Source organism: Sabethes cyaneus, chromosome 3 (genome assembly GCF_943734655.1).
Source record: "Sabethes cyaneus chromosome 3, idSabCyanKW18_F2, whole genome shotgun sequence".
In the NCBI taxonomy this organism is placed as follows: Eukaryota; Metazoa; Arthropoda; class Insecta; order Diptera; family Culicidae; genus Sabethes; species Sabethes cyaneus.
The window spans coordinates 173,425,471-173,439,186 of record NC_071355.1 but is presented as its reverse complement, the minus strand read 5'-3'; the positions used below and the strand labels follow the sequence as shown (position 1 = coordinate 173,439,186).

Sequence of the window (13,716 nt, the reverse complement as noted above, 5' to 3'; positions counted from 1 at the left end):
TGCATGGGATTTTGTGAACGGTCATTCATACCAAATGCGCTAGATTGAACTCGTCCGTCATGAAAGTGTTACATGAGCGCAGGTGCTCTTTTGGATGTGCGACCAATGTGTTGAATTTATGAAAATGACACTTTTTAAACAGGTTTTATCCTCCATCGGCCAGGCTGTCTCCTCAATGTCTGCTAACCACAGTGAGTCCTGGTTCTTGGTTCAATCTTGATTAACGGCAAGCAGATGGAACAGCTTTCTAAGGAAGTCAAAATATCAGGAAATCTGTTCTGAACATATTTTTCATATTGTCAATTCAAGCCAAATTTCGAGTGTGGCTTTGAAGCTCCAAAAGCGAAGGCCGTCTATAGACGGTCTTACCCATTAGAGGGTTAATGAATATGAAAGTAAGACAAAATTAGCATGATCGAATTATTTTAAAGTTTCACTAAATTCTAAAAAGTAAATATCGCCTATGATACCTAAGATCAGATTGTCTAGGGCAAAATAGAAGCATTTATGTTTTCAAACGCTTTCCGGTTGAATAACTTAGCATAGCCTAACATAACAGTGGGTACTGATTAAACATAGGCGGCATGTCTCGACTAGGGTTATCAAGCACATTGAACCGTGCAGCTCGCTGGTGATAGGCAGTTGTCTTATGAAAATGCGTCACAATCACTCGCACACCAAACGGATCACATTGACTCACAAAACGGTAATTTTGTAATCAACGGGTGTTATTCAATTAGTTAATTTTATTAACATTGGACGTATTACCATAAACCTGACAATTAACAATCAAACTTGAATGATTCGTGTCCGTTTCAATTGATTCAGGATGGTAATTGAAATCGGAGACTGAACCAACTGAACAAACGGAAAGATTTTTTCTGCCATGGGCAGAAACCTGTGGTTGTTTCCGTTTGACCGGGGAACAGGCGCCAGATGAAGTAACGATTACGAAAAACACTAACGATTATGTGATACTCATCGTTATCAAAAAGCTCCGCTCGTAGCATCGATCGTGTTCATGGTTCTAACTTGGTCGATCGCAAGGATAGACTCGTTAGACCTGGGAAAGGAAATATCCCATATATACATTATATATTTCATTCTATTTAATTTTTGATCGTAAATTATCATGATCGTTGGTCGTCACACTGCCGGCAGGCTAGCCCCCCTCTCGACATCTCGCAATCCAATCAGTGGACTGGAGAGGGAAATCCGAACAGAAGAAAGGCATGAAAAATGATTATTTACGACCACGAATTATATGCTCTGAAAACCCCAGAGAGCATCCCAACCAAGCTTGGTGCACACATGGCATGTCTTTTCCAAATCTGGCGGAGACAGCCATTATCAGAGTGGCCATTTGTTTGTTTTGCGTAGGTCGACTGAAAAAACGGTTATCCGAACAAACGCAAAGGATCACTACTTTGCGCTTCTGGATCATCCCGAACGGTTGATGACATTCTGGTTAGTGGATAATATTCTCTCCTAATGGTAGTCATCCGTTCCGAAACGCCGGTGCCGGTCTGGCCAAATTTATTTTCCCAGCTATCTTAAATCGACCGATTTGCATATCAGACGAATACTGCTACCTGCTAACGGGACGGGAGCTGTGATGTGATGTTGATAGTGCGGTGACAGTTTTATGGTCCTTCTCGCTAGAAAAAATAAACTTTGGATCTATTAAATAGAATATCATTTTCCTAAACAGCGTTCTTTCGGGTAAATGACCGAAACTGAATACTTGTAGAAGCAATGCTGAACGAATTTCAAACAACACCTAAATAATGCGAAAATGCAGAGGGTCTTGAAAATATAGAAATTAGCCGACTTTTGGGAAGTAACAACACAGTTCACTACTTATATCAAGCCACTATCGCCGACAATCAACAGCTAGATTACAAATTCCTATTTCGACTGTTAAACTATCCATGTCAAAGCGAGTAAGAGCTTCGAATCACCATCGGTGGTCTCTCGTTATCCATGAAAAGTGTTCGCCTAGACAACTATAATTGGTTTAAATGTATGATTCATACCGAAACAGTAATACAATAAATTTGCTAAGAAATAAAACCATCCGACCGGTCAGGCTTTCAGGCTCATTAGTGAATTGAAAAAGCCTAGCTCTCGGAGATAAATCCTCACGGTGCGATTCGGCAAATCAACAAAACATTAGTTTCGACAAATAATATCTCTCGCCTGTCCGTGAAAAAATGTATAAACCATCCAAACGGTGTAATTGTCAATTCAATTAAAGAAATAAATACGGGCACGTCGGTTTCGGATGGTTTGAAAGAAATTTTCAATCCTTAAGAAGTCCTCTTTGAGTGGGGTACTTCAATTTGAACCGCTGGCTGCCATAGACCGGTAGTTTCCGTCTGAGACACGCTCGTTATCCATCCGCGACCCCTTCAATCAACAGGATCAGCAGCACACAAAAAAGCGAATGATCTATGTACGTGTGCGGGTGTGTTGGTGGGTGATTAGTTTAGGTTGGTCGCTTCGGCGGGTCCATATATTTATTCATAGAAACCGGACATAATACGTACGACGGACAGGCTGTGCCATTCATTGCCAATGCTCAGCTAGAATCGGCGGTATATTTTTTCACGCCGGAAGCAACCGTGATACGGAACGGTGCAACAGATACCTACGATCTTTCTTTGACGAAATTTTCGCTTGGTTGGATTTTCATTGTAGAATTTTGAGATGCCCCGAATGGCTAGTGGATTGTAGCCCACGCGTGATTGCGTAATTTTTTTTCCTCTGTGAATGACTGAATTAACAATTTGGAAGTTAATTCACAAGAATGAAATCAATTTTTTATGGTGACTATAAAATAGTTTGTGATCACTTCTAACACCGAAGAACCTACATCGTATGTAATTGCAATTCCGGCCACTTAACAATTCTTATGAGCAATCGATTTAAAGCCTAATTAGATGCGAAGCAAATGTAACGTTGGCATCCAATCGGTAATGGCTTGCAAAATAGGACAACTGACAATATAGTCACAGGAATATATCGGAACGGATTTATTAAAATATCCACCAATAGACAAGCAATGTTTCTAAATGTTTTCTCAAGTGATCACCGAATATTTACATGCATTAAAACTCCCTGGAAAGCTGCCTGAGCTGTGACTAAAGAACTTTGGATCAGAATGGTTTCAAGTTGGTATTATTATATTATTTCAAGTCGCTAATCACAGCTAATGTGATTTCCGACTCCTAAATGTCATTAGATTTCCTGCTATTCAGCCGTTTATAGGACTGATAGACAGCAGACACCATTACTAAGGCTACCCATTTTTGGTAATGGCTTAAAATTGAAATTCAGGTATGATGACACTAATGTGTCAGTCAACATTAAAGTCAATAAACTTGATAAATAAAAACAACCACGGATGACTCCGAGAAAGTCGCATCGGAAAGTTCAGTTTTCGAACACTTTTGGCAGCAATGGAGGCCAATATTCTGTGACTTACCGGTGTATACCGAAGCCGTCGCATAGCCTCATAAATAATATTCTAATGGTGTTAAACCATTACGAGAAATGATTCGTTCGACGAATATTTCTTTTAATAAACCACTTGTGAAACGCGCTGTGCGGCATGTTGCACCATTTTGTGGAAACCACAACTCTTCCACATGAAGGGCATGCAATTGTGGTACAAATAAGTCGGTAATCAAGGCTTTGCAGTGGTCACCGTTGACTGTTACTTTCTGACCGCTATAGTTTTTGAAGAAGAACGGACCAATGATTCCACTGGTCTATAAAGTGTAATGTGTAAACAGTAACTTTCCAAGATCCATGGCACAAGAATTCTCTTCACTCCAATTCCCAACAAACATATTTGTGAAATAGAAGCTTGTTCAACCATTGTACAGCTAACCACCAAGTAACAAGCGATTGATAAGCTGTTATTCAACAAAAATGTTTGTTGCGTTGTGACAGCTCTTCTAACTGGTATGTCCATTTAACCAAAAATAAACTTCCTCGTTGAACAATTTTTGTGTGAAATTAGCAACACCGTTTTTAGCCTTACTAGGAATCTATTGACTTTCATTGTGAAAGAATTCTAACAATCTATACATTAATCGAACAGGAAGTTCAAAGATAAGCATATCTCGGAAAAATCTTGATTTCGGGGAAATCACAAAATTCCTGGACAGCCGCATATTCAGTGTTGACAATATTGTGAGTGTTTGAAACTAAGGCCCGACATCATCGAAACGAATAAATTAAGCTGAATTTATCTTATAATCATTTCAAGCGCTACGCGACTTGTTTCATTTATTGAACAGAACCTTTCATGCAACTGCATTATGCAAGTATAATTTTAAGTTGGTGATTGTTTCAAGTGACAGGGATTTAGAATCAATCACGATTTGTTGATTACATTAGATTTTGAGAAGAAAATTTGACCTATTTCGGTGGCCTGCTACTAATAATTGGATTATTCGCCGCAATAAATAACGTTCTTATGGATTCTTACCACCAATTTTTTAGTTGAAAAATAACTTAGAATCTGACATTTATACATTTTAAGGGCGAGAGTAGTTCAGAGTAGTTTTAATGAAGTTTTAGATATAGCTGGCATACCAGGTTTCAAGGTTGTTGAACTTTTTTCGACTCTGAGTATGGCGAAATCTGCTGTGAGTGACACCCTGTAACTAGACTAATCTCAAGATTTTAGTCTTGACCTTGGAATGAGGTCATACATATATTAATATTTTTTTGAAACGATGGTTCTACAATTGATGAAGGGACGGTAGGGGAAAGAAATGAAAATTTTTGGTGAAGGAGGGGGAAGAGCGGAAAGGAAGGGGGGGGGGTATTGGTAGCTATGCTTGACAAGTAGTCATTTTGACTCCTACCTTTTGTCCAATGCTGGAAGGTGCATGAGTCGAACCAAGCTGTAATCTGAGATTATAACCGGATTCGAACCCACAACACCCTCCAGGGCATGTGGTTCGCTGGTACTTGTACCTTTGAACCATAGAGGCGCAGTCCAGCGCCTCTATGGTTCAAAGGTACAAGTACCAGCGAACCACATGCCCTGGAGGGTGTTGTGGGTTCGAATCCGGTTATAATCTCAGATTACAGCTTGGTTCGACTCATGCACCTTCCAGCATTGGACAAAAGGTAGGAGTCAAAATGACTACTTGTCAAGCATAGCTACCAATACCCCCCCCCCCTTCCTTTCCGCTCTTCCCCCTCCTTCACCAAAAATTTTCATTTCTTTCCCCTACCGTCCCTTCATCAATTGTAGAACCATCGTTTCAAAAAAATACCCTGTAACTATTCTAAGAGCTTGGAACGCTAGACGGTAGTCGTTCGACTTCGGGAGACGAAACAACCAAGGAAATCAATCGAAATTATACATTTTTCATCCAACAATTGGCAAACTTTTCGAAAGTTTTCAAATCTTTTGTTACTACAACTGTTACAGTTTATGGTGATTTAAGGGGAAATGAGCAACCATTAAATTTTCGTCGGAAAGCCCAATTTCAGAAGCAGTTTTTGGGCCCAAGCCAGGGACCCTGTTTTTGAAAATGTATTCACCGCATTCTTCTTGCCAGTCTGATGATCACAGAATATATTTTCAAGAACAGAATGTTCATTTCAAACAAAAAAACTGTTTTTTAAATTCACAAAATCAATGGTGACTTGACTCTCCTTAAGCCAAATAAATTATGCAAAAAGCACTAATTCAATAACACCGTAAAAACAAATTGGTTCACATAAGTTACAGGGGTTGTCTGAGGGCCACCATCAACCGATGGCTATTTACCGATAAAAAAGTTTATACTTTTAAGCTCCATCTCAAGCATCAACATGATTCGCAGTTACTCCTTGTTACTTTCAAATTGTATCGAGGAAGTTTTTCAAGGAGTCGTCATTCCGCTTCTGTCTCACACGAGCAAAATTCCTGGTCTTAGTAGACAAAGACGAGGATGCGAACCAAGCTGTATTCAGAAGCTACTGACTAACTTAGTAGCTTCTTGGGACATCGCAAACCGACATGACATCCCGTACAATTTCAATGGAAAATTTGCGTACAAAGATTTGTATAAACATGGCGACATTGCATCCCTCTGATCGTGCCACTGATTTGACAAAGGCGATCGCTTGTAAACAAGTGATCGCTTGCCTGCGAGTTCTTATGTGATGTATCATCATGTCAGTGCATCAGTCGTTGGGAATCACCTCATTTCCAATAACGATTCGATTTTTGGGACTTCCAACACACCGGACTTGAATCCGATGAACTATTCGATATGCTCGTGCATGGAGGCCAGAGCTTGCAGAAACCTGCATTAATCACTCTAACATCTGAAATCATCTTTTTTGAATGTCTGGGATTTGAATACCTGTAGAAGAATCCGCGACCATTTTAGATAAACTTCCGAAACGATCGAAGGCGTGTATCTCAGCTTCGGCATATTGAAATGAAAAAAAAAATCTATTTCTTGAATACATCTTGCTGTCATGAAACCCCGGTAATGTGAATGACATCTCGTTCAGATTATGTGAGTTTATCTTTAATCTTAATTTAATAGTAAAAGTGTGGTAAAAGTAACTCTATTCATTTTCACATTCCCTATGAATTTGTGATGATTGGATGACAAGAAACGTTTTGAGAACGTACCAAAATCATGTGTCTGAAATCTCAATGTCCGGATTGTACAAGATAGGAATTCCGCTCGGAAATTTCGACTAAAACGGTCTATTTGCCCAACAAATATTTTTGCTGTATAACAGCTTATCAAGTGCTTGTTACCCGGTAATTGGCGATCCAACAGTTGAATACACTAATATCCAACAAAAATGTTTGCTAGGTTGGGTAAGCAAAGCCTGGGTGCTAAATCCGTTATCGAAATTTGACCTTCTGTTGTTATACGACAGACTTTGCAACCAGCTGTTAGAATACAGGACAGTGCGGGGTCAGTACTGGGTTGGGTGCTGCACACAAAATATTCTGCACATAATTAAGAAAAAATTTCTATAAGAAAAAGCTAAAAAGGCAGCTGGTTGTTACAGTACAGGACAATTACGGGGCTAGTGCAACGGACCTGGCACCGCTCTGCCGAAATTCGAACATACGACGACTGGCTTGTTAGATCACTATCATACCTCGAATCTAACTGGACGAAATTCCATAAAATTTTCATGTTTCACATATAAACAAAATCCGCCCAGAAGTACACATGAAAATTATAAGCAATAGTATGTGCAAATTTTTCGTGAACACATATAAGATATATCTGGCTTTAGTTTTTAGAAGGTCGCATAATCATCCAACTTGCATGCATTATGCGACCTTCTGAAAACTAAAGCCAGATATGTTTACCTTTATTTCTTGAGCGCATAGCAAAAATCTATGTGTTGGACACATAGAAACTATACAAAAAGTTTCCTCAGTGTGGGGAAAGAAAGGTAAAACATAACACTCTAAAAAAAGACTTTTCCCGTCTGCGTGAAGCTAGAGCATGGTCTACGGAATAATTTACAATTACGTCACTAACATTAACTAAGGCTCGTTTATATAAGAGTCAGAGGGGAGCAAAGAGTGGAGGAGTGTTTGGAATTTGTCATTGTTGATATTATTCCTACTACAAATAGCTGTAGCGAGGGCTCCAGCTTATGACAAAGTTTTATCGTGTAAAGTAGGGGAGTGTCGTCGTGGTTGGGCCACGTTTTGGAATTAGCCCATAACTTTCGTTTCAAAAGGAATTTTGGAAATCTAAATACATCACTGCAAAGGTCTAAGAATAAGGTATATTGCCGGAAAGTTTCGAACCAATAGCTTGAAAAATAAAAAAGTTATAGGCATTTATGTGAAGACAAAAAACGTTGTCATAGTCGGGCCATGTTGTACAGGTTGGGCCACCGCAGAAAATCTAAGACATACGTATTGAAATTATATATAGAGACATGAAAAGAATGAATTCCGAATGAAACAACGGCTCATATAGGTACAAATACCCTATTTTTAATTGCATTTTTGCGAAATTTTGGCGATCTTGTAAAATCAATATTGCTACAATCACCTTTTCCGAAGTGTACAACTACTATGAAAAAACAAAAATCTAGGTTTTTATCGTATTAATTTTGCTTTATTTCATCACATTTTACGTGACTGACATTCTCTAGCGATTATTGCGCTTCTGTGCTTAAAATTATGGTGGCCAAACCATGACTACTCAAGTGGCCCGACCTTTACAAATAGCGCGTTTCTAGTATTTCACCTTAGCCTTCCCAAACACCTTACTGGAGGGAATTTTTCTATAGTTTTCGTGTGCAGCACAACACACTTCATACATTTTCAAAATTTACCTTGTTAGTTGCATTTCATGAATCATTTCTTGAAGAAAAGTTCATTGCGCCTGGAAAACTTTTTTTGTAAGATTTAGTCACTGAATTCAGTACAGGTGTTTTGAATACACGATTGAACCTCACAATATTGTGAAAAGTTAGCTATCACATTAAGAAGTTTTACAATGCTTGTATCATAGCTATCATGCGTTACTAAAACTGTAAAATCGTGATGGCCCGACCATAACAGTGGCACGACGATAACGACAATACCCTACATTTCATGAATCATTTCTTGAGGAAAAGTTCATTGCACCTGGAAAACTTTTTTAGTAAGATTTAGTCACTGAATTCAGTACGGGTGTTTTGAATACACGATTGAAACTCACAATATTGTGAAAATTTAGCTATCACAGTAAGAAGTTTTACAATAGTTGTATCATAGATATCATGAGTTACTAAAACTGTAAAATCGCGATGGCCCGACCATAACAGTGGCCCAACGATAACGACAATACCCTACTCCATAGAATAATCACATATTCTAATCACTCCATAGATATGGCAATGACGCCATGTTTATGTCGCCGGCATCTTGGCACATGCGAAAAAGAAACAACAAGTCACCGCACACGTTTCACTCAGAGGAGTGAAAATGTCAAAATTTTGCGCACTAAACATTCATGCAAGATGGCGACAATTCTAAAGTAACCGATTCAACTTGCAGATGTATTTTTTCTTTAAGAATAAAAATGGGCAAAATCCGCGAAATAATTTTTTCGCAACTTTCATGAATTCTTGTTTTTGATAGATAATGTTTAAGGGACATTTACAGTTTTGGTTCCAAAATGTTAGGAAATCTGTTCTGAACACATTTACCTGATTGTCTATTTGAAACAAATTGAAATTTTATATGTGGCTCTGAGGCTCTAAAAGTGAAGGCCTTACCCGCCAGAGGGTTAACTTTCGTTGTAAGTTTTGTAGTATCCGTCAGTGTTAGTCACTGTTAACCGAACCTTTCGGACGATAGAGCAACAACATCTGATAAAGTCTACGTTCGTCCAAAAACTGACTTTTTGTTTAGAGCATAATATAACATGCCCCAGTATGCGTAAGTCTCATATTGAACGATTTCTTGATTTCTCTCTGTTTCCCTCATCGTTTGTACGATGAATTCTCGCGTAACTTTTCAAAAGGACCTAAGTAACATTGAGAGATTCTCTTTGGGCCTCTTCTCTTTCGATTGCCACGGCGTTGCAAATGCACTTTAAAACATCAACCTTGCATAAATCGGCTGCTGGTATCAGTAGCTAGCTAATCGTCAAGAAAACTTTTGTTGAAATGCATTTATGTCTCCGTAATAATCGAAAGAGAGGGCGACCAAAGAGAATCTCTCAATCTTACTTAAGTCCTTTTGAAAAGTTACGCGAGAATTCTCGCAACACATGCGAGAGACTTTCAGTTACACTGAAGCAAATAATTCAGTTTCATCAGATTTATTTTTACGTTGATTCATCTAACTCGGTACGTTCCCTACAAGTTTGTCACGTAGATTATGCCTTCTAGTTGACCTCGAGGTACGACACTGCACTGGCCCAGCAAACCAGTCGTCGTATGTTTGAATCTCAACTACGAGAGACTGTATGAGTCAGTAGGAGCGTAATAGTAGCGTCGCAATTGTGCTTTGTACTCTAACAGCTGATTGCGGCATCTGGCGGACAAAAAAACCGAAAGTCAAGTTCCGAATGCAGAATGTATCACCAAAGCTTTGCTTAAAAAGTTTCACGTTCCATGTTTTGTTCGTAAAAGTCTTTGTTTTTTTAAGCAGCAGGCAAACCTAAAGGTGCATAGTACCTATTAAAGTGTTTCAGAGCGAAACTGTCGATCATTACTCACTTGTTATGTGTGCTACTTTACTTTTCCGGCTTAAAAATATCATGTTTACAACATTGAATCAACAAAAGAACCAGAACCAAAAAAACAAAAAGAAAAACAAAACATTTATTGCTTGAAACTAAAATTTAAGTGTTCTGTCGCATTCTAGCGATACGTAATTAAGGTCAAAATCAGCGAAAAAACAGTCGTAGTTATAAGCCACTAACGAACTGACATGTCACATAAAAGAAATCCTCCAAAAACATCGTTATATGTACAAATTTGGCATACACACTAAAAAATTAAAATTAAAATTGTGTTTCTGAGTCATAAAGGTGAACTTTCTTAATAAATTTGAACTCAAACTATACAATTCTCTTGCAAGTGTTGCGAGTCGCTATCAAACTTTTCTCTGTCACACCATTACAAAAATTTCCATTATTATTTTCATGATTCGCTCCGACACCGCAAGGTTATACTGTATTCCTTAATGTAATCTAGGTTACAGTTTAATGAAAAAATATGTTAATTTTATCCTCTCATTAGCTCGACTGCAAAAATCGTTAACAAAAACGGATTCACTTTGTTATTCCAGCCTCTTTTCCTAACGCATATGACACGGATTTGCCACTTTAAATTCAGTTTGCCAAACTTTAGCGACAAAGTTTGTCTACCGGAACCACGCTTTCTTTTAGTTGGTTTTGCTTTCTCTAGTATTGAAATAATTTAGTTTCACGGTATGTTAAAAAAAATCATTCAACCACGTAGTTATTTCTTTGATTTTCTGTTTTCGCTGTAACTAACCTATAATGCTGTCGAATAATTTATTTTATATAATAGTATGAAAAGTATAGCATCCAAAAATTATTATAACTACCTCCGACCGTTAGAATCATTGCAAACAATCGTTTTTTATAAAAATTCAAAAATGTGTGAAACTTGGAAAAAATACATTCGTCATGCTTGCCGAATTCTTATTGATGTTCTTAGATTATTTTGAATGTGTAATGACAGCAGTCACAGTTATTGAGTTCTCCTAAGTCTTCAGCATAGCCCGAATAATATTGGAGAGATTCGGAGATATCGGAGAGATTTCTTCATCCAAAGTTTTGTGGAAGAACATTTTTTAACCTTCAGAAAAAACATTTTAAAACTTTCGACTTCGAGGATTAGTTCTATCAAAAATTAAAAAAATTGTAAACAGTTGATAAACATAACATATAAAATCAGCAAAAGCAAAGCAGTTAGCAAAAATTATTTATGTAAATATCAGTTTGTTCAGTTCAAGATGGCAAACAATCAGTAACAGCGTTACATACTATTGCAAGAAAACTAAGAAAGTCTTTTGAAGTGGAAGAAATTTCACTAGTTGCCTTCCTTGATATAATAATTCATTTCACAGTTTAATGATTATAGTTATGATGAAACGTGCTTTCATTTCATCGTCAAATTCATTATTCAGTAGATTAGTGAGATGCTATCAAAAAGACGATTATCAGCAATGCTTGGTAGCTCATCTACTTGCGTTAGAGCAGGGATAGGATAGGGTTACCACACGGAGGCGTAATATCACGTCTAATGGGGTCTTTAATAGTTGACAGTCATAGGCTTAAAAATAATTGGATTCGCAGATTTGCATGAACAACTTAATTCTATTATTGCTAATCGAATGCAAATTGCTTTAAATTTTACCATGGTGTCATACCTTGTGTGTTATATCATTTACACAAATGAAAAAATTTCCATAAATGATTGAAAAGAACACTTATTAAGCTTTCAGATACCGTTAAATACCTTGGAGTATTACTTGAAAGTGAACTTAATTGGAACAATCATCTAAAGCAAGCAACAAATGAAGCAGATAAACAAAGTTTTGTTCAGCAACGGGGACTGAGACTGAAGATTTCCGCTAAGAATGTTGGCCAGATGTCATCCGAATGATTCTCTCTAGGTTGGATCTACTCGGCTGTTGTAAAATCCAGAATTGTCTAAGTTTTACTCTCTAAGATCTGATTGATGGCTAAAAATAAAAGAAAAGGCTGCTGAAGCCTTTTTCACAGTTACCTTCAGTAATTTCAATCAGAAACTTTAACTTTTCATTGTTGGTAACAAGTACAGGAATAATGTTTTAGTTTAAAAAATATGTCAAATTGCAATTGTATAAAGCAACCCCGATTGAAAGCAACTTCGATAAAACGTAACTCGATATAACATAATTTTTGAAAAGTAATAAAAATAACTGAATTAGCTTCCATTGTTGTGTGACCTCGCATTTTTACTGTGCTAAAATCACTTCTATTTTTTAAATGTTGTAAATTATGATACAATTTTGTTATTTCGAGTTTCAAATTTCAATTAACAAAATCCTTACACACTCTCCGCTTTTTTTTCCTTTCTCAATGTATCTTTCAAAATGCAACACCAATCATCATAAAATTTGAAAGTTAACGGATTGAAAGGCTCCCCTTTTATTTGCAAACAATTTCGTCCGAATGGGAATAAATTTCGTTTTTGCTTCGATATAACGTAATGAAAATAAAAATAAAGTTGCTTTATATCGAGGCACTGCTACTGCTGTATTGCTGAGTGTAACTTTTAATGCCCACCATTTATACATATATCACTCTGACGATTTTGCATAAGTTTTTTAATATATCTTGGTAATAAGTATGAAATAAAATCCACAATTTAGTTGGAAATACACATTACAATTTATTCATTGTAATGCGCAGATTTCTTAAAAAATCAATATGACGGCTGATTTCATATAGCTTTGATTGACCTCATAAAGTGTAATACTTCTGTTTATTCGTATTTTTAAAACAAACACAAAATTTTTCACTTGCTCGTTGTTGCAAAAATACTTTACATATTTGCATTTTTTTATTATAGTCACTTTAACAGCTTGGGTCATTCGTGACTTCTGCAGGGTTGGGATTTGAACCCGGCTCCTCGGCGTGAGAGGCGTGAATGCTAACCGCTACACCGGGAGTAACCCCTATATTTGCATTTTAGTTATGGCAATAAACATCGATATCAACTCACTGGAAATAGTCAATCACAGCTTGTAGTTTAATTTCACAAAAAGGTGATGTCAAACGTACACAACAAACCGCCAACTAATATTGTCCTGCTAAACTTTTTTTTCCCGTACCCTTCAGCATCGGTGCTCTACCATCAGATAAGCCACTCTCATTGGGAACAATGTGCAGTTAAAGGTAAACCGAAACTCACCCAATGCATTACAGGGCGCTCCTCCGTGCAAACTCCCATGTGAAGCGGCGGCTGGTTGATGTTCACCGGTACTACTCCCAGCGGGGTCCGCGCACCGGGTACCCCGTGTTCCGTTGAATGCAACGTCACCGTTGTAGCACTAAACCGCGGTCACAAAAAAATAACGAAAGCAAACTGCACTTTTCTCGCACCAAGGCTCGATTACTCAAACGCAAAGCGGTAACTGGAGCGGTATTCGGCTTTCCGACATCCACAAATCATTGACTAGCTGGTACAAGTATTTCT

The 13,716-nt window shown here is 37.6% G+C and overlaps 1 protein-coding gene across 1 annotated transcript in view; it reads right to left on the bottom strand.

Moving 5' to 3' along the window:
* LOC128741748 (protein apterous-like) overlaps positions 1-13,470 on the bottom strand; it is a 165,026-nt gene extending 151,556 nt beyond the window's left edge. The window contains exon 1 of the mRNA XM_053837751.1: positions 13,432-13,470. Coding sequence (XP_053693726.1) covers positions 13,432-13,470 — 39 coding nt within the window. The remainder of the gene's footprint in view (positions 1-13,431) is intronic.
* Between the last annotated feature and the right edge of the window lie 246 nt (positions 13,471-13,716).